At 43.7% G+C, this 24833-nt stretch overlaps 1 protein-coding gene across 2 annotated transcripts in view; it reads right to left on the bottom strand.

The window, feature by feature from the left end:
- Positions 1–1229: 1229 nt before the first annotated feature.
- The window catches only part of USP35 (ubiquitin specific peptidase 35), a 28320-nt gene continuing 4716 nt past the window's right edge, over positions 1230–24833 (bottom strand). For both annotated transcript variants that reach the window (XM_032678471.1, XM_032678470.1), the window contains exons 2-11: positions 17889–18585; positions 16593–16728; positions 12135–12264; positions 10596–10697; positions 8783–8941; positions 7823–8016; positions 7608–7701; positions 5981–6087; positions 3989–5204; positions 1230–2826 (exon numbers count right to left, since the gene is read on the bottom strand). In XM_032678471.1, coding sequence (XP_032534362.1) covers positions 2656–2826; positions 3989–5204; positions 5981–6087; positions 7608–7701; positions 7823–8016; positions 8783–8941; positions 10596–10697; positions 12135–12264; positions 16593–16728; positions 17889–18570 — 2991 coding nt within the window. In that variant the 5' untranslated portion in view covers positions 18571–18585 and the 3' untranslated portion in view covers positions 1230–2655. The remainder of the gene's footprint in view (positions 2827–3988; positions 5205–5980; positions 6088–7607; positions 7702–7822; positions 8017–8782; positions 8942–10595; positions 10698–12134; positions 12265–16592; positions 16729–17888; positions 18586–24833) is intronic.

Genomic DNA, 24833 nt, shown 5'->3' on the forward strand with positions numbered 1-24833 from the left:
CTCACATCTGCAGCACATCTGGGATCCCAAACCAAGAGCTGAGGACTCCCCTCTGGGTTCTCCTTGACCAGAGGCATGTGTGACAGACACTACAGGCCATACTACCACATATACTATAGCATATACTTTATCAATATACAATATGCAAATATCACTGGCATTACTAACACTAGTAATACAGTATATACTATACTTGTTGTAGCATATAGTAATATACCATACTCACGGTATACTGGAGTTCTGTAAGGCCTTTAATATGGTCCCCTATAACGTTCTTACCCGTGAATTGGAAAGAGATGGGTTTGATGAATGGCTGGACCGTTAGATGGATAAGGAATTGGTTGGATGGCTGCATCAGAAGAGTTACAGTCAATGACTCAGTGTCCAAATGGAAATCAGCAATGAGTGGTGTCCCTCAAGGATCCATACTGGGGCCAATACTATTTAGTATCTTCATCAATGACATAGTGGGATTGGTTGAGTCCAAAAGCTAAGCCCAGTGCTAATAACTACAGGAAATGAACAGAGACTAAACCAAACAACCTCATTACACCATTGAAACTCTCCAGGTTGCTCTCCGTGCTGAGCACTGCATGCTGTTTGCCTCTGCTTCTCTCAGAATACCTTGGGGGATAAAAAGACATGTTCGGCGAAGAGCATGACTATGATACAGCCTCTCTATTTTCCACGTTGGTTTGACTATCTGACTTCGTCATTTAGATTAGGATCTCATCAAGGAAAGACAGTTTCCTACAAAAGCACCTTACAGCACATGGCCCAGAAAATGCCTCCAGGTGACACTCCGGCAGAAAGAAAGGAGCTAGGACAACAGCAACAGGAAAACTTTTGGCAACCTCTTTGAACAGGAGGTAAATAGCAGTCTATTAATAAAACCAGGAAACACTGTACTTTCTGTGAAACTTAAGCTTTGGGTCCATATTTATTCCCTCTTAGCACTGCCTTGAGTCTAGCTGACTTAAAGGCAACAAACACATTGCGCTGCTTATCTGCAAGACCCCACTATTAGAATTGTGATCTTCTGTTGGAAGGCACCCAGCTGTGGCCTGGGATCCCCATTCCAACTCTGCCTGCTCTCCTCTTCCAAGCCACCCCTCTGCAGGATTGTCCACATCTGTGAGGTTGGATGCTCATCTCACAACAGCTTTCCCATCTCTTTTTTGACCCATCAGCCCAATAGCTGTGAGTACTGCAATAAGACACTAAGTCTCTATGTTGAATTACTTAATTTCCTTTATTTATATATAGGAAAGGCAATAAAAGAATACAATAGTATACATCACAGATTTGATCCCAAGTGTCCTCTCTAGCAGACTTTCTGCTCACATTATTCATAGCAATGTCTATGCTTTGCCTTTTCCTCCACAGCAAAACAATATTCCCAACCCAGTACCCCATGGTCAGGATTAGGTCCTGCACTTAGGACCTAAGGCACAAGTCTCTGCCACTTGAGCTGGAGATATCTCTACTACAGGCATGAGGGAGGAGCAGGCTGGGGACAACAGCCGGGGAGGGAGATGGGAGGGAGCCATGGTCCTGTAGATATGCTGCCTGGGGCTTGAGCTGGCCACCAGTCACCAAAATCAGCCCCTGTCCCATTACTGACTTATACAATACATTGGTTTACATAGTATGTATTTATATTGGGTTGATATATCTAGTTGGGCTCCTCTCCTTGCAAATCAGCTTTTTTTTTTTTAAAATAGCTAGTGAGTTTAGGGGAGCTCTGTCATTTGCTGCTCAGTGCAGGGTATCCCAAAGAAAAGCCCAAATTTTAAAGGGCAGATACAGCCCAGAAAGCCATCAAATGACAGCAGCAGAAAGAAGCTAAGTAAGTCCTAAAGACACATCTGGAAAAACTGCTGTGTGTCTGGGCCTGATGTGCACACTAACAGTATCCAGAGGTCACTAGTAACACGGCGGGTCTTCACTGGAGCCCAGAACCCCCAGCTGGTTCAGATCATCTCTCTTGGCTGGAGGAGTTTGTGCTCTTCAGTCTCTTTTCGATGCCTTGCAATGCAGTATAAAGCCCCTCTGGTCAGCCTGCCACTGCTTGCTGTGACCAAGCAGGCTTGCAAGCTCACTGCCTCACAGATCAGCATTGCTACATTAGATACTTGGCAGTTTTCAGACTTTTCAGCCCTTCTCTACCTTTAAAGGTATGTCAAGGTGGGTTCTCAAAACCACATTACAAAGAAATAAAACAACTGAGCAGAGGTCCCCCCAGAACAAACTTAGCGCCATGGGAAGGTCTGCAGATGGGATGTGCATGGGACATCTCCATCCCTGGGGCCCCTCTGGGTCTGTCTTCCTCCCCAAGCCTGTCCCTGTCCCCTCCCCAGGCTAGTGGCATGGCTTACAGCAAGCAAGGCATGGCTACGCTGAAGCAAAAGGGCACTTTTCCGAGCTGTCAGCAGCTGCTCATCGCGTTAGCTTAGGTACGTTAAGGCATGAAGACCAAGTGCATAGGAAGCAGCAAGACCCTCCAGATGCCTCCAAATCAGCCCCTGAGTCCTTTTTCATTGAAATGTTTCTCAAATCCTCTTCTGAGATGCTCCCTGTCATCGGAGTGAGGAAGAGGAGCCTCTGGCTTCAGGTTGGCTCCACGGACACTGCCTATCTGGTTTAGCCCATTGGCTAGAAGACAAGTCCATGAAAGGAGCCGGATCCGCCTCCACCCGCTGCTGGGCTGCAGCCCCCTGATGAGCTGTCATCATCCTTGTCCTTGTCCAAGTCTCTCCACCACAGCGGGGATTTTGGCAAGGCAGAAATGTAGGCGGCTCTGTTCCTCGCTTCTTTTTCCTGTTCCTGGGAGAAAGAAGGGGGAAAAAGCCACAAGGATATCAGCAGCTGAAGGACCCAGGTGGGAGGATGCTCCCACCATCCCTGAGGAGCCAGGAGCCTGTTTGCTTACCCTTGGGAGCCTCCTCTAAGTTAAACTGGGGTGTGAAGGCCACATGCTCATCTCTAGAGTTCAGTGAGAAGGATGCAGCAAAGCATTGCATCGCTCCAGTGATCCAAAACCAGCCCTTCCATATCACCTCTGGGAGAGGAGGGACCGCTCAAATTCTCCCGCGTGCTGTTATTGTCTTACGGGATACTACTGTTTGGAAAGCGTTGAACTCCACCAGCTGAATGAAATCTGTTCTAGTTTGTACTTCCAGCTCATCTGTTTGCCCAGGGCAGCTGTGGATACCCCATCCCTGGAAGTGTTCAAGGTCAGGCTGGATGGGGCTTTGAGCAACTTGGTCTAGTGGAAAGTGCCCCTGCCCAAGGGAGCTAGATGGCCTTTAAGTCCCTTCTAACCTAAACTATCCTGTGATTCTATGATAAGAAGGAGAAAAAAAAATGACCTGGCTTGCAATGGCTCAGGTGAATGTCAGAGGTGGTAGGAAGGAACAGCTGGTTACCAGTGAGCGAAGGTGGGAAGAAGAGGAAAGGGTAGAATGTAAGGAACAAGTTTTTTACAATGAAGGTAGTGAGGCACTGGCACAGATTTCCTAGAGAGGTTGTAGATGATCCATCCCTGGAAACATTCAAGGTCAAGCTGGACAGGGCTTCGAGCAACCTGATCTAGTTGAAGATGTCCCTGCTCATCCTGTAGGGGCTTGGACTAGATGGCCTTTAAAGGTCCCTTCTGACCCAAACTATTCCACCATTCTGTCTTTTCCAGGCACTCAGAAGAAAATTTCAGGCTGAACTCCCAAGGGCAGATAACAGCAAGTCAACCCTGAGCACAGGCACAAGGTGTCTTGTACCAATCTCAGTGCCCAGTTTCAACAGGAAACTGTAACCTGTTTATATCTGGGTGCTAAAAAGGAAAAGGGATTTGGCTTCAGGGAGTGGGTGGGTATCTGCAAAATTTTAACCACAGGACATGATCCCACTGCTGCTCGGATGGGTGGGAACATGGCCCATGAGCCGGACAGCTGCAGGATCACACCCTGTTGTGCACAGCAGTGGGAGTTACCTGCAAGTAGAGGATGTTATCTTTGGAAATTGCTTCCATCAGGTCCTTATGGAGGGAAGGTTCTCCATGCAGGTGGCCAGCCTCAGCCAGGGCCTCGTGCAGCAGGCAGCTCTGCCTGCCCGGCCGCTGCCTGTAGAAGAGGACGTAGGCAGTGTCTTTGGGGAAGAACGAGGTGACATTGCTGACTGATTCGAAGGAGGAAAAGGAAACTCTGGTGTCATTGAAGAGGTACCACTGGATTTCCAAGTCCAACTGTTTGTCAGAGGCTGGTTTTGGCACCCCATCCCGGGGCTGCTCGTGGGGGACAGTGTCAGTGCACTCCCTGGAGTAGCAGTAGTAGTGGCCGCTCTCAGAGGAGATGCCTGAATGCACCACTACACTGCAGAGATCATACAATACAGACATGAAGCCACTTCCTGGGGCAGCACTATCCTTCCCACACCGGCAAACCTCCTCAGTTTCCTCTGGAGTAACAAGGATGGGTAGCTTGAGCACCACAGGGATGGAGATGTTGTCCAAGATCTTCTTCCTCTTCATAGTCCGTGGGTCGAAGGAGAAGCGCAGCAGCGTGAGGATGAGGTAGTGTGGACCCTCTGTCAGCTCTGCCACCTTCTCTGCATCCTGCAGGGATGCACATTTCTCACAGTGGTATTTATTCTCTGCTGTCAGTCTCTCTGGTGAAAGAAAATAGTTGATTAGATCTGGGACAGATCTGGAGTCCTTGGGAGCACATGCCTGCTCCCCAAAAGCGGGGAAAGGGTCTTTGGCTGTATCCACACTAACATCATTGCCACTTAAGGGATTTGCTGCTTTTCCCGGCTCCTGGAAACCCAATGTTTCCACCAACATCGGCAGGGTTGCAGGATCCCCCGCCATGGGGGCCTTCCTCCGGATCCATGGAGACCCTGCAAGCTGGCCTGCATTTACAGGAGGCTCAATGAACTGTGGGCCAATTTCTTCCACTGGTAGAAGAGGTGTGCTACCATGCATGTTCCTGTCTGATGGAGGAAAAGCCAGGGACAGGTCTGTGAAGGCTTCTTCTCGGGAAGAGACATTCAGGCACTTCAAGCAGCGGATCTTTGTCATCATTTTACCCCCAAACATCTTCTCAATCAATGTCTTGTTTAAGTAATGATGCTCTACTGCCTGAGACATCAAGCTGGATTCCTTGAGTTTCTGGTAGATCCTTTTCCCAGTTTTTTCTTCTTCATGCAACCTTTAGCAGGGGAGAAAAAGGCTGCATTATGCATCAATACAACACCAAGAGGTAGTTTCTAAAGTAGGGTTCCTGTTCTTCACTCCAAGCGGTTAATCCCAGTTAACCTGTCTGTACCCAGACGTCTGATGCTGCAGGAGGAAGGCAGGAAGGAGTTGAGCAGGATTGGGGAACCTGAAGGCTCTGTGTGAAATTGATTCCCCACTTCCAGAGGGATCACTGGCACACCAGAGATTTGGTTTTTCTAGGTAAGAGAAAGGCAAACCCCACCATTTTACAGAGGAGGCTGAGTGGCTTGTCAGGTAAATCTCTAAAGTTGGTACAATTTTAGACTGGATAAAATTTCTTCACTGGAAGGGTAGTCAAGCATTGGAACAGACTGTCCAAGGAAGTAGTGAAATCACCATTCCTGCATCCAACATTTGAAGTGTTCAAAACATGTGTAGATGTGGCATTTAGGGACATGGTTTAGTGGTGGGCTTGGCAGTGTCAGGTTAATGGTTGGATCATGAGGTCTTTTCCAACCTTAATGATCCTATGATTCTATGAATTCCCTTGCCTTCAGAGCAAAGGCAGAAATTTTCAAGCCAAACTAAGTTCTGACCTTACCCCTAGGACTGCCCAATCAGGGTTTTATCAAGGAGCCTCTGATTAGTTTCACCATCTCTTGCCCCAAGCCTCCACTCTCATGTGCATGTGGGTCAGCATTAAACATTACTTTTGGTCCAGGGATGCCATTGACACCAGGCTCCAAAATCATGGAGCTTGTCACGTACCGGTCCAGCAAGTATTTGAGATACTCTGAGCAGTCCTGCTGAGCTCCAGGGGTGAACCAGGGTGGCCAGGAGGCAGAGAGGAAGCTCTCAGGTGAGATGGCAGGTCGCTGCCAGCAACACAGAAGAAATGCAATTAATCCTAGAGATTTTTTTCTCAGTTCACACTGGGGGATGGAGAGGGGAGAGGAATGCCTTTCTGGCTGTTTCACTGGGAGCACAGTGTTCTGTGCTTGATAAGATCCCTTTTTTCTCCCTACAAAGGCTAATCCCAGTGCACAGGAAGACTTTCTTGGTTTGCTACAAGCCAGGATAGTAAGGATGAATTTCAGACATTATTTTACATATACTTCTATAAAATATCCATGTGTCTGTCCTTCAGTTTTAAAATGGTTTGTTGGCCTGATCCAGATAATTCTGCTTAATTCAGTCTGAATTTAATTTGCTGCTCCATTTAATTTGATCAGGATCTCTCTCACCAAATCCCTTCATAAAAAAAAAAAAAGGCAAAAAAATGCACTAAACTTCCACCCAACATTCTGATCACTGCAGGCAGGTAATCTGCATTAACAGATAATGTAATTGATGCCATTAGGAAGCAGCTGTCTAATTAACATGGAAAAAGACCCATCTTTGGTAAAAAAATGACTTTAAGAACAGCCCAAAGAAGAAAAATAACTAAAAGGAAATTATCAGGAAACTATTAACCATGAACTACAAAACAAGCAAATATGCTTCTGTACTTGCTCATCACAGAACACAGATGCCCTAACCTGCTATCAAATACTAGACTCTTCTATGACCAAATATTAAATTTAACAGGATATCTATATTTTCCCCCTAAGTCATCTGTAGTGACATAATACCACAATGCCACAACCCAGCTCTGTCAGTCAAGGCTTGGAAAATGGAGAAGCCCAGATGACTCGTTACCCAGCAAAGGAAAATTCACTGGATTTTCAAAATCCCATCTTTCTAGGGACAGAAAGATACATTTTCAAGAGAGGAGTTAGATATGACTTAGCTGTATCTCCAGGAGTCACTTCTATTAAATTTCATGCTTATTAAATGTCATGGAAACATTCATAATTAGTTTAAGGGTGTTATTTTTATTTTACTTTCCCTCACATACAGAGGATTCAAAGTATTGGAGTCTAAGGGTTTTTTTATTATTATTATTTAACAAAACAACTTCTAAGGCAATTTTCATTGATTGGTTGTGCTTTGCTGTGGAGTAATGGGACAAGTGAGCTGCTCCAGTCTTTTTCCTTGCTGCATAGCAAGAAACAAAACCTCTGCTTTACACTAACAGGCTTTTCAGCTGCCCACAGATGTAAACTATTACCAAAGGGACTTCATTGTCAACATTACATCAGCCCAACCCAAGAAGACCACAGGCTGAAGATAGACAGCCTGGATGAACATAGCTCACTTTCATGGGTGACAGGAGCTTCCCTCCTCCACCCCCAAAAATAAGCCTCCTTCATGTAAACAAAATTTGTCCCATTATAAAAACCCACCAAGATCCACAGCTCCTTATCAGCACATTGGAACCGGCAGGAAGCAACTTGGAGACGAGCCTTTCCGCAGCCGACAGTCCAAACAAATAACTAGAACATGAAATAATTACCTGACTGTGCTCCAAAAATGCAAAGAGCCACTGGAGCTTTGTCATCAGGGGCTGGGAGTTGCCCTCAGTTAAATTCAACACTGAATGCCGAAAGCTGCGAAAGAAAAGCAGAGGTGCAACATGTAAGACGGAAAATCAGTGTGGGGCATGCAAGGCTGGTGTGACAAGTAAGCCCTGGAGCAGCCTTGAATGGGAGCAAGTGAGGAAAAACTCACTCCGAAGCCATGAAAAGAGACTGTATGATGCTGTTCATGTAGCAGGTGTTTCCCAAGTTAATTAACCCGATCTTTCCTGTCTCTGATTTAGATGCCAGGCGTGGGTAGAAGCAGGCCAGCTCATTCTTCTGGGAAGTCCAAGCATTTTGTCCCAAAAGGTGTTTAATCCGGTCTTCATTTGGAATAGGAAGAGCCTTGGAAAAAGAGATCTGTGTTATGAGTCATTATCTGTCCTCACAAGGGGAAGCAGAGGGGCAGGCACTGATTTCTTCTCTCTGGTGACTAGTGATAGGACACAAGGAAACAGCATGAAGCACAGTCAGGGGACATTTAGGTTGGATATTAGGAAAAGTGTCCACCACAGGGTGGCTAGACACTGCAACACGTTTCCCAGGGAAGTGGTCACTGCACCAAGCCAAGAAGCACTTGGACAACACTCTCAGGCATATGGTGTGATTCTTGAAGTTCTCCTTTGCAAGGTGAGGAGTTGAAGTTGATGATCCTTGTGGATCTCTTCCAACTCAGGAGACTCTATGATCCTGTGACTACGACTGATCTTTACCTGTGAAGAATTAGTAATGGGCAACTGCAAAACTCCTCTGCTAGAGGTGTTCTCACAAAACTCATTTTCCCTGCTCTTCACATGAACATGCCTCCATGCAAGGAGGTGTTTACCTGACCGTATTAGTACTTTAGAGGCATTCCAGAATAAAGTTATAACTAAAATCTACAGGTAACATCAGGACTTCTGCAGGCCCACCATTAGCGAAGTATCTTCCCTCAACCTGCTTAGGCAGGGCTCAAACTCAGAATTTTAAACCCTTTCTTCTACTACAATTTCAGGTGTTGTTGAGGTTATTACATCCCTACTAGTAGGTTAGTCCCTCTGTACTAGGCTACCAACTAAGATGCCATTTCCATATGGAAAGCAGAAAAATCACTGAAAAGTGTATATCTTACTTTAACTGCTTCCAGGACAGGTTCATAGAGGTCTGGAAATCCTGAGAAGCGGAAGAACATGCAGTGGATGAGCTCGGCCAGCTGCTCCAAGGAGCTGGTTGCCGAATTGGAATCCTCCTTCTTCAAAGAGGCCACCAGCCTGGGGATGTGAGGGAGTAGCTGAAAAAGGAAAATTCACTACAAAAATTACTCCAAATTAGTCACAGAGCTTTAACATACAATTGGTGGAATGATATTCACCCACAGGCAGAAAAGACAATATACAGGAGTTGACTTCAGTCCCATTCTGGACTTCATACTTCACCCTATGAACTCAACAGCAACTCTTCCACTGACTTTAGTCAACCTTAGAGGGTTTCATGCTGCATGACACCTGCAGGTTTGTATTGCTGCTTTGCTGAACTGCAGTTGCCATGCTTCAGTGTCTCCTAAATCCCACATCCACAGCGGAAAGGAGCACTATATGCCGACTGCCAAGTACAAGTATTCAAACCTGCAAGATAGATGGAATTAGCCTAAAAGAAGTGTTGTCTGCTGTGCTCTATTTTATTTTATACTGAATAAACTGAACTGGAATTGGTGTGGTCAGATGGGTGGCAACAGGCATATAAACAGCAGGTTTGTTATTTTGCTTTCATCTAGAAAATGTAAAAATGCACGAGCGGATGCAAATGCAAACGATCCATTGCTCATGGGCACCCTCTGCTGACCCCACAGCTGCACAGAAAAATAATAACCTATTTCCAACCCTGCAGATGTGCTACAATGACCCTGGGCAGTTACACAACCTTTTTCATATTTATATTTTGTGTCATTTTACCGGTAAAGTATCAGGATCCCAGTCCAGCCATTTCCTGGTCCTCTCTTCCTCCCTTGGTCTTCCTCTCCTGTTCTTTTTCTTTCTCTTCAAAATGTTGAGGATTTTAACTATTTCCGTTCCAACGGGAAAGATTTGTTGGGGAAACAAATCAATCCCAGCACCATTTTATATATCAAAATTTTGCCAAGCTGAGGTGGGAAGAATTCTTCCCAAGTGCCAGGGCAAACACAAAATATTAGAAGCAAGAGAGGGTTCTGCCCTGATTATTTTTTTTTTTTTTTAAATAAAGGACGAAATTTATACTCGTTGGGCTGCAGATGGAAACTTCAAGCCAAGAGCAACTGACAGCTTCTGAAGTGTTTCAAAATTTGGATACTCAGCTGAAGACAATACATTGGAATGACTCTATTTTTAGAAACCAAAGAGATTCTCAAGAAATTCAGGCTCATTTAAAGTGTCTCCAGCTGAGGAATGAAAAAAGAAAATATTGTCTAGCTTTGCTTTTTTCCAGCCTTATCTGTTTATTCTGCGAACTTTAGGTAAAAAGTCAAAGGTAAGGGCTTTAACAAGAAAGTTTGAACTCAAACATTAATACAAGTAATTTTCCATTACTACTTTTATCAAGTCAATCACTGCAAGCATGCTTTTGCCTTCAGCCTCACTTTTTAAATTCAGCATTCCAGAGGTAACACCAGCGGGAAGCAGAGCTGTGCCTTCGTGCCAACAGCAAAACAAAATATAGAATATCACTGTGGAAATGAAAAGTGGAGATTTAAATGCTGCCAAAAGTTGGTTTTGCTTTTAACAGCAGAGAATCTGTGTAGTGGAAGTGTTCTGATCCACTCCTCTAGTCCTATTGCACTGATGCCGTACAATGTTTTGAAAGATGGCCCAATATCTCAGCACCTTAGGTCCCCCCCTACCCGTGCTGCCCCACAGCATAGTTTTACACTCAGAGCAATGTCCTCATCCAAGTGTCAGACACAGCCTTACCAAGTGAAATGCCTCGTGGGAGTGCTGGAAGCTCAGCAGCATGTACTGCAGGACAGACAAAGCCCCCTCTCTCACGATGGGGTACAGCAACTTGGAGAAGACCTACAGGGAGAGAAAAAAGCAAATGAGAAGGCAGAATAGCATTACAAAGTGAAGAAGAAGGGAACAGCAGGAAAGAAAGGTGCTGGGCATCTACCACAGCTGCTGGTCTCTTCCTAATCCATGTTGGATATTGAAGCAAGCAGCCTGCAATCAGGCCTCTAGAGTCATCTCCTGTCCAGAGCCTCAGGGCATCCTAAAAACACTATGTGGGTTATTCTCACTCTTTTGGGCTTGTGCAATGCCTGGCACAACAAGGTGCAGGCCTCTGTAACAGCACTGCATTTTCATACCTCCTCATGAACAAGGCCATGCAAGCACAGCAGGATGCTAGATTTTCTAAAATGTGCCTCTTCTATTCTATTAAGATATTTGGAACTTTATCACTAACCTTTCAGGCAAAGAGATAAAAAGCAAATACCTTTTTCAAAGATGAAATAATGATATTTATTCTACTTTACAAGAAATACCTATATAGCTTCTACCCCTCTCAGATCACACTTCTTGAAGGTTTCCAAAAATCACATTATTTTAAGGGCTGTGTCCCTTCCCTATGCATTAACAATGAAAGAAAAGATAAAGACAAGCCAGAGCTGCTTGGCTACTCTCCCACTGCTCAATGCACTTGGGGTATCACAAGAAGAAATGCAGTTATTGATAGTGTTCCAGTACTGATAATTATACAATCACAGAATCGTTTAGGTTGGAAAATACCTCTAAGATCATTGAGCCCAACCATTAATCCATCATTGCCAAGCCCACCATGTCCCTAAGAACATAGTCATAGTAATTTCTATGGTGACTTCCACTGGCAGCTCAGCCAGGTGTTATCCCCATTATTCAAAGCAGGGAACAGCAGGACCACAGCATGGAAAAAGTTTTTGAAGTAGTGACAACCAATTTCGGCACTTGGTCACAGAGTTTTCAGAGAGAGGAAGTACTCACTGTTGAAACAGGTGATGGCAATGGCAGTGCAGGCTTTATTTGCACTAATAAATTAACTAAACCAGGAGACAGGCTTTAAAACTGACCTCTGACTGTGTGGACTGTTGATATGCTCACTATTACGTATTTTGCCTGTGCCAGCCAGCACTGATCCAGGTACAGTCAAAGGAGAGCATGTTAGCTTCCCAAAGTCAAGTTTCACAAGAGCTCTATAGTTTGGGAAGGAAAGTGATTGGTTGGCTTGAAAATTCTTGGCTACTTTATTTCATAACCTTTAAGATATCAGTACCTCTGCAGACCAAGACCTGAAGAACCCCAGGTTGTTCAGAGAAATATCATTCCTAGTTGCAACAACAGTATCCCTTGGGACAGCAAACTCTTCTCTATACATCTCAAGTCACACCTTGTCCTCAATTCAGTTGAAAGGCAAGATGATATTTCAGGTACAAGCTGATATTTCTGTGGTTCACATCACATTTAAAAGAGCCAACTGACCTTTTCTATTTTTGAAAGAGTGACTTCAATCAAGATGCTGAACTTTTTCACTGCAGCCAAACCCTTCAGCAGAGCAATGATCCACTTGTCTATGTTCTTTCCCAGGGGCCAGGACACCCAATCAATCATCCTGAAATGAAATACAAACTCTTGAATAAATTTGATACACATATTGTGAAACCCAAGCTCCACTCCGGGCCAAATCTTTTCCAAACTGGTGTCTAATCAGTGGGATAACCAAGTAAGAGATGGGCTCTTCATAAGGCATTTCTTCATGTGTTATTCAAAGCACAACAGAGCCTGAATTGGAAACACCCCAATGCCATCATCATGCTGTGGTTCATCAGAGGCTCAGATCCAGGTCCATAGAATAAAATGGGGATTTTTTTCCACTAACTTCAGTCAACTTGAGTTCAAGTTTTGAACACTGGTATAGTGCTCTATAGACCACCCACGTGAGGGTTTGATCAAGGTCTCTGCATTGTCACCATTAGAAAACAAGTGATATTGGTATGATCTCTGCATTGTTACTGGGAAGGAAAAAACCACTCAGATTCAGATCTTTTCATTCTCTGTGTGGGAAACATTGATTTCCAAAAACACATTAAGAACCCCCAACCTGGTAACCCTAACAGTAGCCAGTTATTCCTGAATGTCACAGCTAACAGATTTCATCCGTAACCACTCAACCAACATGTAATGTTTCTGGAAGAAATACATACTTTACAGAAGTCTCTCATAAAACAATAACCTCAGACTAAGTGATGACACATTTTTTCTGTTAAAATTCAATGTTAAACAACTGGGAAGTAATAAAGACTTGGGATCTCCAAGTGTCAAACTTTATTGACCATTTCAGTACCTTTGATTTGAAGATATCCCAGATCTTCAGGCTCCACCTCAGTCCAGCTATCCTACCAGTCAGTTCCTTTTGCTTATCAATCTGTAACTCATGCAAAATATATGAAGGCAAGACAGATAGCTAACCACCACAACGCAAAGAGCAGGAATAAATGAATTCTACAGGGAACCAGAAAAATTAACGTCTAGCCAGTAAAGAAACCAGCAGGATATGTTGGGATGTTGAGAAATAGCAAAAGTCAAGACAAGTTGGATAATAAAGCAAAGGCCAGAGAAGCTTCCACAGACATTTGCATCAGAGGAGAACAAGGAAAGCCATGCAATCTCTGTATACAGTGAATGTGGTGGAGATTAAAGATATGATATGGCCTCTAGATGTGATTTCGAAACTAAACACACCCACTGACTCCATTTTAAGCAAGAGGAAGGAATTGATCGGGCTGACAAAGAGGAGGTAGGTAAAAGATCTGAGAACAGAAATAGCTGATACAAAAGTGAAATGTGAAAAGTTCATGAACTCCAAACAGAGGAGTTGGTGATTTCCATCATGTAAAATTTAACTCTGGTGAGTTTTAATGCCTCTATTAACTATTCCATGGTGCTTTATGTGGGGAGAATAGGAAGGTGGTTCCTATAATGAAAACAGGCAATGAGTGGGAAGAAGAGATAGAGTGCCACAGAGGCTCACCACAGGTGCCAAAGTCAGATTTGTCTGGACATACGAATTTCTAGTCAAAGGACAGAAGCAGATCATATCCAGTTGACTGTCTGAAAGGGGGTTACAAGCAACATTCTTGAAGATCTAATTATTTTAGCACAGATATCCTGAACAGGTTTAGGAAATTTGAGATGATGCACAGCTGTCAGGCATCATCAACACAAGAGGAGGATAAAGGTATCACAAGGAAGACCCTGAGAATCAGAAATGCTGAACTGGAAGGAAATGTATGGATTCAAAATGCATGCAAGGCATAAGAAATGGGTGGTACATGATGGTAACTCATCTGCTTGAAGACAACCAGGCAGATCCCAGGTGACTATGAGTTCCCAATGTAACAGCAGCCGTGGAAAAGACCAGCACCATGCTGTGGTGCAGAAGAAAAGGTGTTTTCCCTAGCAAAACAATGACACCTCAGGTCAGGCTGTCATGATGAACTGCACCTGGAACATGGTGTACAAACACCATTTGTGTCCAAGAACATTTCCTGCAAGAAAACCTTAAAATAACTTGGCTTGTTTAGCACAGCCATGGGAAAGCAGAGATGGGAAGGGACTGCTCTGCCTGCACATAATGAAGGAATAAACACCAGGGAGGCAAAAGGTATTTCAGCTATTTCTGTTGGCATAAGATCAAATGAACTATAAGATGGCCAGAAATACACAAAGGCTAGCTGTTAGAAGAGAGATTCAATCCACTAAAGCAACCCTATGGTGGAACAGCTATGAAAGAAGAGCAGTGGGAGCACAAGCCTGTCCTGCTTTGAGGAGCGTAGCTGAACATTCATGAAAGGGGTCTGTAATGTCAGTGCCTATAAAGCAGAGAGATGGATCCAGAGATCCAAAGGTTCCTTTTCACCCCATTTTCTTTTAAACAGGCATAAAATAACCTTGTTTGCTTTTTGCCAGCACTGGTGGCTAAGTTACAGTACTGCCGATGTTGCTACAGTAGGAAGAAATTGCATTTTAAATTCACATTGCACTTTCCACATTGTAAGATCCACAAATATTTTAGTTGTGATGACCCTAATTTTCCAAAGGAACCACTGATTTGGTATGCTAAACTTTTAAAAGCTCAGAGCCTGATTTCTAGAGGTAGCAAGTGCCTAGAGATAGCATTGCTGCGTGAGAGCAGATGCCTTCTGCATCTGGACCTGGGCTCTTTGAAATAGACACACCCCCAGGAAAAAAAATTTAAAAACTAATCAGTGAGTACTTCTGACGTCATGGGTGCATATTAATAGAGTTTATTTTAAAAGATACAAACTTTGTAAGAAAGTCTCTAAAAGAGATTGTGGTGTACACTTATACCAGCAGGTGCCAGCCTTGCTGTTTTTTACCATTATTTGTTCTTTACATGCTTGACCAGAAGCTCCATTCTATGTCCAGTTTATTCCCCTGCTACTAACTCCCAAGCCCAAACTTTGGAAGAATACACTTCTGTATGAGACCACTTTTTCAGGAATATTAAGCTGAAAGATTGTTTCATTTTTCACTAAGCTGAAATATCCTGTACATTTTTCTTTGATTTTCTAGGCATGGAGCACACACTCATTGAAAGGCTGATGGTCATGCTGGCTTTTGGGGCACCCATCTGCCATAAACAAGCTGCCAAAACTTCCCCATTTCTCCTTAATTACATTTTACAGGCTCTGCTTAATGTTTGGCTAACTCTGATTCATCATTTACTCGTTCTTCCACATGACAAAGAATGTTTTAAGGAATGATGCAACTTATTTGGCAACCTCGATCTTTAGAAACTGGTGCTCTTAGAGGATTCATCACCTGGAGCTCACAGCAGCAGGTGTCCAGAAGGAGAAAAAGATGGAGAAGAGGGTTAGGAACTAACCTTTCTAACTAACCTAATCTTTCATCTTGGGTTGCTCTGTACTCTAGGAAACCCATGGCCTTCCCCAGCAAGCCAAAGAGAAGTAATCCCTTTCTGCATACATAAAGTTCCCATAACATTATGTGTATTATAACACATAGTAATGTGTTTCTGTCATGTAACCTTACTGGGAGGGACACACAGACCCTGTAATAAGAAGAGTTTCCAGTAAGATCAAGTCACAGCAGCTCCCATGTGTTAAGTTCACAGTGTGTAAATATCATCTCCTTAAATGAAGATCTCTAAGGAAAGCATGGGTTAAAGATAGAATCATGGAATAATTTAGGTTGGAAAAGAACCCTTAACATCATTGAAGATGCAAATGTGGAGCAAGGCACTGGAGCACAGGGGAGCAACAGGATTTGGACATAAGCATAAGTGTGCAAAGAAGATCTGGTGATCTCAAAGAGGGCACTGGTGCTGCAAAGACCAGGTCTAGTATGTCAGGTAGTGTTTCACCCACTACTCTTCATCGTGTTATTGACTCTGTATGTCCAGCAGCACCGCATTCATCTGACAAAGGTCAAGGTAAGAGCCTCCCCAAGATTTTTAGCTGTGACTGATTTATTTTGGACGATGTCCTTCGGAAGGAAGATGGAGATCAACATGAAATTCTGTAAAGGAGATTTTTGGGAAGAAAAAGACCTCAACAGCTTCTTAAAAAAAAACAACAAAACTCTTCAAGATATCTTATGTTGGGTATCCCATACTACTATTTATTTCTAAGAAAAGAAACCAAATTAAACCAAACAAATATAGTAATAGTCATTGTCATAATAATAATAACATCAACCACCAGTCCTTATTCTAGTTCTTTAGGACCTCAGAGCTGGAAGGAGTGATACAGAAGTTTCCTTTTTCCCCGCACACTCCTCACCAGACAGCACCAGCCTAACTGTTGGAGATAAAACCACACAGAGAAACTGAGTACAGCTTTGGGGCAAGTTTTTCTCCGAACTGAGAATGACATTCATTAATGCAGCCTCTCCTACCTGCTGATGGCCATCATCATTTGCACATCAGTGATGCTGTCATCGTTGGTTAGGTTTCTTATGACGCCATCCATGAGCTCCAGAGGGACAAACTGAACCACGCTGGCCAAGGCATTGGATGGCACTTCCTGCTCCTCTGTAAGACATGGATGAGTGCCAGCAATGAAGATGTTAGTTGCCAGGAAAACCAGGCACATGAGGTCATTTCTCATCTCTAAAAATCAAATCACTTCTGCCCATGTAAATAGAATCATAGAATTGTTTAGGTTGTAAAAGCTAAGACAGAGTCCAAACACTAACCCAGCACTTGCAAAGTCCAGCACTAAACCATGTCCCCAAGGGCCACATCCACACGTTACGAAGCAGATTGTCAGCCGGTGCCAATGAGCAATGTGGAATCTACAGCTGGAGTGTGCTAGGAGGACAACTCCCCAAATCCCGGTGCAGCACATGATGAAGTTGGGTCTTAGCAGATGAGCTGTTGCATGAAGCTACACACAGCCCAAAGGGAGAAAGAGATCACAGGCATAAGAACATCCTTGGGCCAACACTAGGTACCAAATTTCCTCTGCATGCTCTATTTCTACTAAGTATTGCAAATAATTGCAAAGGGATGCAACTGCAAATTTGCCAGTCTGGAGCACCTTCCAAAGGATGAGATTTTCATATGGAGGGCACTGAAAAAGTAATCTCCTGTGGGTTTAGGAATAGCTGGAGCAGGAGATCCCCAGCCTTTCATGGCACTGGTACCTCCAAAAACCTTCTGAAATCTTCCACAATAACCTAAAGACCCCAGAAACTGAATAAATATCTTCTGTCTCACCTTACTATGCAACCACCCTCCAAACAGACAGTAGAGCTTCATACCTCTAGATAAGTGAGAAATAACTCCTTAGCTTTAACCCTAGTCTCTGGTAGGGAGCAGGCCATTGGGTACCACCAAGTCAGTCATAAGAGAGTGACTTTTCTAAAAACTTTAAAGTTCCATTCTAAACAGCTGTAGATAAGGTGCTTTCCCTTAAGCACTGTGGGAAGTGCTGAATACACAAACTCATGCTGCAAATGTTTAAATCCCATTAAAAGCTCCTATGTGCAGACCCTGTGTGTGTTCAGGGTATATTATTGTCCCAGCTCAAAGTCCTGGGTAACTTTTTGAGATGCTTGTTTATTATACTTCTCTGTGGCTGCATTTCTGTAGTGGATGAGAACACTTCGAGATGTCAAACTAATTGAATTTGACTTCATTAGAGACAATATTTACATTTCCAGTCTTTTTTATTACTACTTTTAAATTACCTGTTGAAGAAATGATAGTGAACAGTTCCTTCAAAGAGGGCAGGATGGTTGAGGTCTGAGTCCTCCAGATCCTCTGTAGCAGACCACTCACTTTGTTCACCTGCTCCAAAAATTCCATAATCTGCTCTTCCTCCTCGGAGACACACTGGAAATGCCCGATGCATCTGATCAGCTGCTGACAGAACAAGAGCTGGTGTTTTCCCGTGGGAATGCATTGAGGATGCTGGGTTAAGAGTTTGCTGATCTTCGCACACTGCTTGGGGCTGGGCCTCTCACAGATTTTCCGGAGCACCTCAATCCTCAATAAGCTGAAGATGCTGTTTGCTGACGGGCTTTCCAGGACAAACTGCAATCCTAACTGGATATAATCAAGTACATAATGGCTTCTCTTCCCCAGAGGTCCATAGCCTTCCTGCAGGAGACTCAGCAGGAAGCGGACATTGAAGAACTCCTCAAATTCCTCTGGGTGATAGTGGCCGTAGACCTCCAAAACCTCCTTCCCAATCTCTCTTTTATATTTGGTGTCCCCGGTGAGATAAAGCTTGGTGGACAGCTCCAGCATGGACCAGCATTGCTCACTGTCCATGGGCTGTTTCGATGCCTCAATGACACGCCTCACTAGCCCTTGCTTCACGTTGTTGGGGTATGAGGACATCACCACAGCTTCCAGTATCTTATCCATCTCTGCTCCCTGCTCCTAAAAAAGAGGAACGGAGCAGCAAGTTAGTTCAAGGAGGGTCTGCTGAGCTTTCAAGCACAGGATGGCAAGAAAGGTCAAAGAAACAGAGCTTGAGAGCAGTCTGGGACCACTCTAAAGATAATTCTCGAGCCCTTTTCCTGGTGGCATTCAGAAAAGTTTCCACCCTGGTCATGTTTGACAGAGATTAAAGCCCCTAAACTGCATGAATATACAAAAATGCAGAACTTCTTCAAACTAATCATAACATTTGAGAATTTTTGTCTTGTAAACAACCAACTACAGACCCACGGAGGGCATAAGTGGGGAATTAAGGGAGCCAAGGTCTTATAATGTTGTCTGCTAGCTCAAGTGTTCTCAAGAGGCAGAAAAGCCCCCAGTTATTGTCTTCACATTCAGGGAAGGAGAGAAAAGCCCTGGGAAGCAGAGGTGGGATTGCAGCCTCTCTGTGTGATGGCAAGGGTGTATGTTTGACATTTACACTGCGCTGCCAGCCGCTCCGAGCGGTGCAGTCTTGGCTGCTCCCCAGGGACCTGCCGCATTTGTATGTGGGCCCAAAGCGAGAGAAACTGCAGAGTCAGGCAAAGTTTCACATTCATCATGGCCCAAATTCATCAGCAACAAAAAAACCAAAACCCAAACCATTACAGAATGATAAAATTAGACAGTCAGGATTTCTTAAAATGTATAAGGCTGTATAAAGGGGCTATATAAAGGCTCACAACCACAGCAGGTCCTGCCAGTGCAATGAACTGCACAAATAACATTTGGAGAAAGTCCCTTCCTGCCTATAGCCTGAAACAATCCACACTCGTTTATCTGACCAGAATAATAATCATCACCTTTCTGTTCCTCAGCTTCCTAATCTGTTAAATGAGGACAATACACAGCAATTCCTAGCAAGGTTAGTTGAAAGATCCTTTGTTAGCACTCAGAAAAAATTTGAAGGTTTTCAAGTGGTCAGGGTTATATTAATGAAGAATACACGTGCAGATGACATGTACCCTAAGTTTCACAGATGATGTCCAGAAGGGACCTCAGCAGATACCATCCAAGGACCATACCATTGCTGGAGTAAGCCTGTATCTGAGCCAGAGAGTGTCTTCTCTCCTGATAGACAGCTACTTGTGAGTGGAGAAGTAAAACCCATGCCAGACACAAACATCAAGCTCTGACTCACAGCTCCTTGGCTGGGAAGCCTTCCCACTTGACTAAACATCACCTCTTCCCATTACTGCTTCCCCCACAATCTCGCGGGGTGAAAAAGTCCTGTTATTGAGAGAGAGAGAGATATATATAGCCACCTCTCAATCCAGCAATGACAGCAGCCTACATTGCAATGGCTCTTCAGGAACCACTTTGGCCTTTTTGTCCTGTCTGCTGACTCATACAGTCCTTTGCTCATGTGCTGGATTTATTTTTCCCCACCAAGCATCACTGCTGCCTTCCCTACAACAAACTATGGTAGAGCTAATACTCTCCATCATATTGTTTTCCCAGGATAGAAGACATAAGCAGAACTCCTGAGGAATCATCCTGCATTAAACCAGCAGCAAACGAGGACAAGGTAAGAAGAGAAGACAAAATCCCACAGGTAATGTCTTTTCACCTCAAACAGAAAGTACCACAGTGACAGCAAAGGCTAAAAGTCCACCTGGAGAGCAGGTGAGGCTTGCAGACAGTTTGAAATCAGGAGCATTTGTCCTCATTTTTGCTCAGTGGTCACCTTGGCCATACAGAGACTGGCACAAACCTGCAGTCAAGCTGGCACCCCCCTCACCTCCTCTCCGCAGCTTTCCAGCCTAAGCCCTGACACCCTGGATATCTGGCAGATGGATAAGGGACGAAGAGGAAACAGGAGGATCTACAGTGCTCACTGGTTGTGTCTCTCTGTTATGTGGTCACTACCCTGGAGCAATCCATGCTGAGCCCAGCACAGCGATTTGGAAGCACTACCCAGGAAAGAAGGTTAAAAATGGCTACAGTTCTTTTAGACCTAGACCCATCCATCACCACAGTTCACTGGTATATGTTGGGTGGTCTTGCAACCCCTCTCAGGGGTGATGGCTGCCCACCACTGTCCCTTGAATGACTACAATTTTGGCTATTTTAGCATTGCCAAACTTCACCCAAATTTTCAATGAAAAGAGTCTAATTCCATCTGAATTTCAAGATAAATTTGCAGCCTCCTCAGGCTGATCACAGAAAGGGACATGAGGATGGGTTACCTCAGCACTGCTGCATAGAGTGCAACTAAGGCTCGTCTGACATAGTACAGTGAGGACAAGGCTGAAACAAACTCCCTCCATAAGCAACAGACAAACAAGTCCCAAAGGAGCACCTTCCTCATCAGGGAACTTCATAATATCTCATATTGACATTAGGACCTTGAAGAGTCCTCCTCAGGGAGAACCACCTGTGGTGAAGGTATGTGTTCTCCTCACTAATGAAGGGCTTTACAGTACAAAGTTGGGCTTTGGGTACTACAGCCCCACCTGCACCTCTCTAACCACTCTCATGTCAGCAAAGCAGGACAAATAACCCCATGTTTCTTTTGTGGATTAGGGTAGATCAAGCTGCTCCCTGGGTGTGGGCCAGATAAAGACAGGATGGAGGATGCTAGCCAAGGCATATATTACAATCTTAGAATGACATTAAAGCAACATTCAAGTTGCTTTGTAATATGCAATAATAAATATTATAGTCTTAAAACTACACTAAAAGAGCATTTTACACTAAAAGATCATTCACATGTCAAAGGCTAGGAATTAAGATGCTAATTCAAGCCAAGAACAGCTCCAGATGCTTTCAGAGATATATGAGCTTAGGTATCTAATATTAACTTTTTTTTTCCCCTCAGGACCTTCATGGAGAGTGAATCAGGGTTTATAGTGGAGGAGTTAAGTGATTTGAAGTGTTGTCTGTAAGATCACTGTCTCATTTGTTGTAGAAATTGGAAGTGTGTCATAAATAACCCAGGGAACTGTAGGAGAGGGAAGGACAGTTCACTGTCAGGCAGCCTAATGCTGCCTTGGAGATCTGGTCCCTGATTCTCCTCTGTTTAATACTGAAAAAAAGAGACTAAATATTCAGGCTTCTATAATGAGTGTTCCTGAAGTAGAACAACCTTTCTGCACTTCTTCTTCCTCATCAGCATTAAAAACTCACAGAAGAGGTGGGAGGATGGCTCATTCCTGCTTGCGAAGAGAACGAAGTTCCTAGAGCACACAAGGATGAAGTAGAAGGTCAGAGCGTTAATTATTAAACTGAAGAGCCACATTAAGGTTCTCATCTGTTATGTAGCTCACATAAAACAGAAAGTACACAATGCGAGCTTTACAGGGAAAAAGAAAAAAATCCCATGAGATGGCAAAACTGTTCTGCTCCCCCAGTGAATGACTGGTAGGAACAACACAGGCAAAGTCACAGAATCAGGAGGAAAATACTCCTGGGAGGTCTCTAGCCCAATCCCTGCACAAAGCTGAAATCAACCCAAGCTGCCCAGGGCTTATCCATTAAATTCGTGAAAATATCCCCAAATGGAGATGACACAATCAGCCTGGTCAACCTGCCCCAGCACTAATTATCTCATAATAGGAAGTTTTTTTCTATTTCCAGTTGGAAACTCTTGTTTCAATTTATGTCTAGTTTTTTTGCATTCTCCTAATTTGCACTCCTGTAAAAAGCCCAGATTCATCTCCTGAATAACCTCTTTGTGGTCACTCGGTGGCTGCTATCAGTCAGTCCCCAGCCTTCAACTGTTCAAGGGGTTAATCCATCCCAGGTGAGTCCATCCCAAAACACTGCATTTGTCCTTGTTGAATTCCATGAGGTTCATGTCAGCCACAGCCTGTCCTGGCCCTTCTGTATGGCAGCCCTGTCGTCAAGCATATTGACTATTTCCCAAGTCTGGTGTCACTCACTAATTTGACGAAGTGAATTTCACCTCCTCCTCCACACTGTTGATAAAAATATCAAAAAGGAAAGGTCCTAGGATAGTTCCAGCCTGTTTCCTACCCAATTAGCAGTCCGCACATCTAGATTGTGGTTTCTCTTGTGTCTGTGATAGAAGGATGCTGTGAGGGATCATCTCAAAAGCCTTACTGACATCAAAGAAGACAACATCCACTACCCTCTCCTCACCTACAGATCTACCCATCCATCCTTGGAGGCCATTACATAAGTCAAGAATGATTTACCCTTAGTAAATGAACACTGGTCTTTACCAGACACCTCCTTCTTCATGTGCCCCGACACATCTTCCAAGAGGATGTACTATATGTGATCACTCCAAGAACCAAAGGGATGATGACTAAATTAGGTTCTCAGATAATGTTTCTTGATTTTTTGAAGATGTGCTAAATGTATTTTGGAATAGGGATGCATTCCTACCTCATCCTTGTCAGGCAATTGCTCAGACCTATAAAACTGTCCTGAAGACACTGTTCCACCTGGCAGATCAATAAGTGTTCATGGTATTAGGTACCACACACTGCACCCACAAATACACACTAGGGCCCATAATGCTTTCTCCCATGCCCCCTCAAAATATAAAGGGTGCCATGAAAGAGATCAACCCTGGCTTCAAACTTAAATTCCACCTAGACCCACAAATTCAGTGAAGTATTTCAGCAACATTTGCAATAGGTGTTGCGGACCACAAGCTGGGTCCCTGCAGGGACAGACATCCAACTACGCCCTAGAAACCAGAGAGGGAAAAGGAATTTAAGCAAAGAACAGCATTGACTAGCTTAGCTTCATTCTCCAGAGTGAGTAAACTGCAAAAGAAACCAAAACTCAACCTCAGGATGAAAAATCACCTTGGGCTTTGCTTGGATTTAGTCGTCATAATCTGTACTGTTCAGAGTGTTCTTATAGCTCTCTTCTGCCTGTTTTTTTCTTTAATTAGGATTCATTTCAATTGAAATCTATCCAATTACTTCTAAATCAATTCACTCCCTTATCCCTGCCAGCAGCAGTTTTCCAGTAAAGGCTCCTTGGTATTTTTTGCAGAATGCAGTATCAGTTGCCACACACCAGATCTTACAAAGCTCTGAAAACACAGATTTGAGATGCACCTTGCCTTTAGGAAATCTTAGTAATAAATTCAGCACATTTCCTACAATGGTATCATAGAGAGTTTGACAAATATCACTAAAGGAAGAAAAAAATTCTCACCATCTGAACATAGATTGATATGTAAAGTGATTTGCCTCTTACTTACAAAGAAGAAGAAGAAGAAGAAGAAGATCTACTTCCCTGAATTCCCTGGAGGTCTGGAAGGACAGAAATGAGACTCACCTTTTATTGTCCTCAACTCCTGCTGAAATGGTTTCTTTTATGTCAGCCAAGACATTACTGCTATTCCTGCAGCATCCTCCAGGCAGCCAGGCAATTAGGGCTCAATCCTGCAGCATGCTGAGCTGCTACAGGATGAAAGGGAGCTCACACAGTGCTTTGCTAGAGCACAAAATACCTCACAAAAAATACTGTGTTCTCTAAAATTTGTACAAAATTTCCCATGACTTGGCATACAACTTCTTACAAGGACCACTCCTGTTGTCACCCCTCTAGGTCTGTTTTCCAGGAACATCAAAGTAATTATGTCCTCATGATTTTTTTGCAGGGAACAAGTGTCCAATGAATTCCTAGGCAAAGAGGATTTTTTTTGGTTCAAAGTACATGCCTGTTCATCAAGCCAAGAAGGGTAAACCACAGCCTGCACATCATTATCACATCTAACAGATACTCATACTGTTCTAGTAATGTGAAATATTGAGGTACATCCAGACCAGAGACTCATAGAATGGTTTGGGTTGGAAGGAACCTCAAAAATTATCTAGATCAAACCATTTGCTCAAAGTTGTGGCAGAGCCAGCAGCCAAACTTCTTCAGATCTGAAAATATATTAATGCTGATGCTGCACTGTACTTTGCTCTCAGCTGCTATCTGAGTCACACCCAATAAAGTGCTGTGGCAGAGCAGAGCACTGGGTTAATTTTAATGAGATATGGGCAGAAATTCAGAACTAATAACTACAGAGAAATCCCATTAAATACCCTTTTAGAAAGAGAATGAGATTCTACCCATCTGCAGTCATAACAGGGAAAAATTGCAAGCACAGAAGCCTAGCTGAATTTTTTGCATGTAATTATAATCTGCCCTTCTAAATTCACCTTCTCTTTTCAAGGAGATCATATATTCTTTGCTTCCTGTCCCAAACTGCTTTCCAGTGACAGATTGCACTT

Source organism: Chiroxiphia lanceolata, chromosome 2, assembly GCF_009829145.1.
Source record: "Chiroxiphia lanceolata isolate bChiLan1 chromosome 2, bChiLan1.pri, whole genome shotgun sequence".
NCBI lineage: Eukaryota > Metazoa > Chordata > Aves > Passeriformes > Pipridae > Chiroxiphia > Chiroxiphia lanceolata.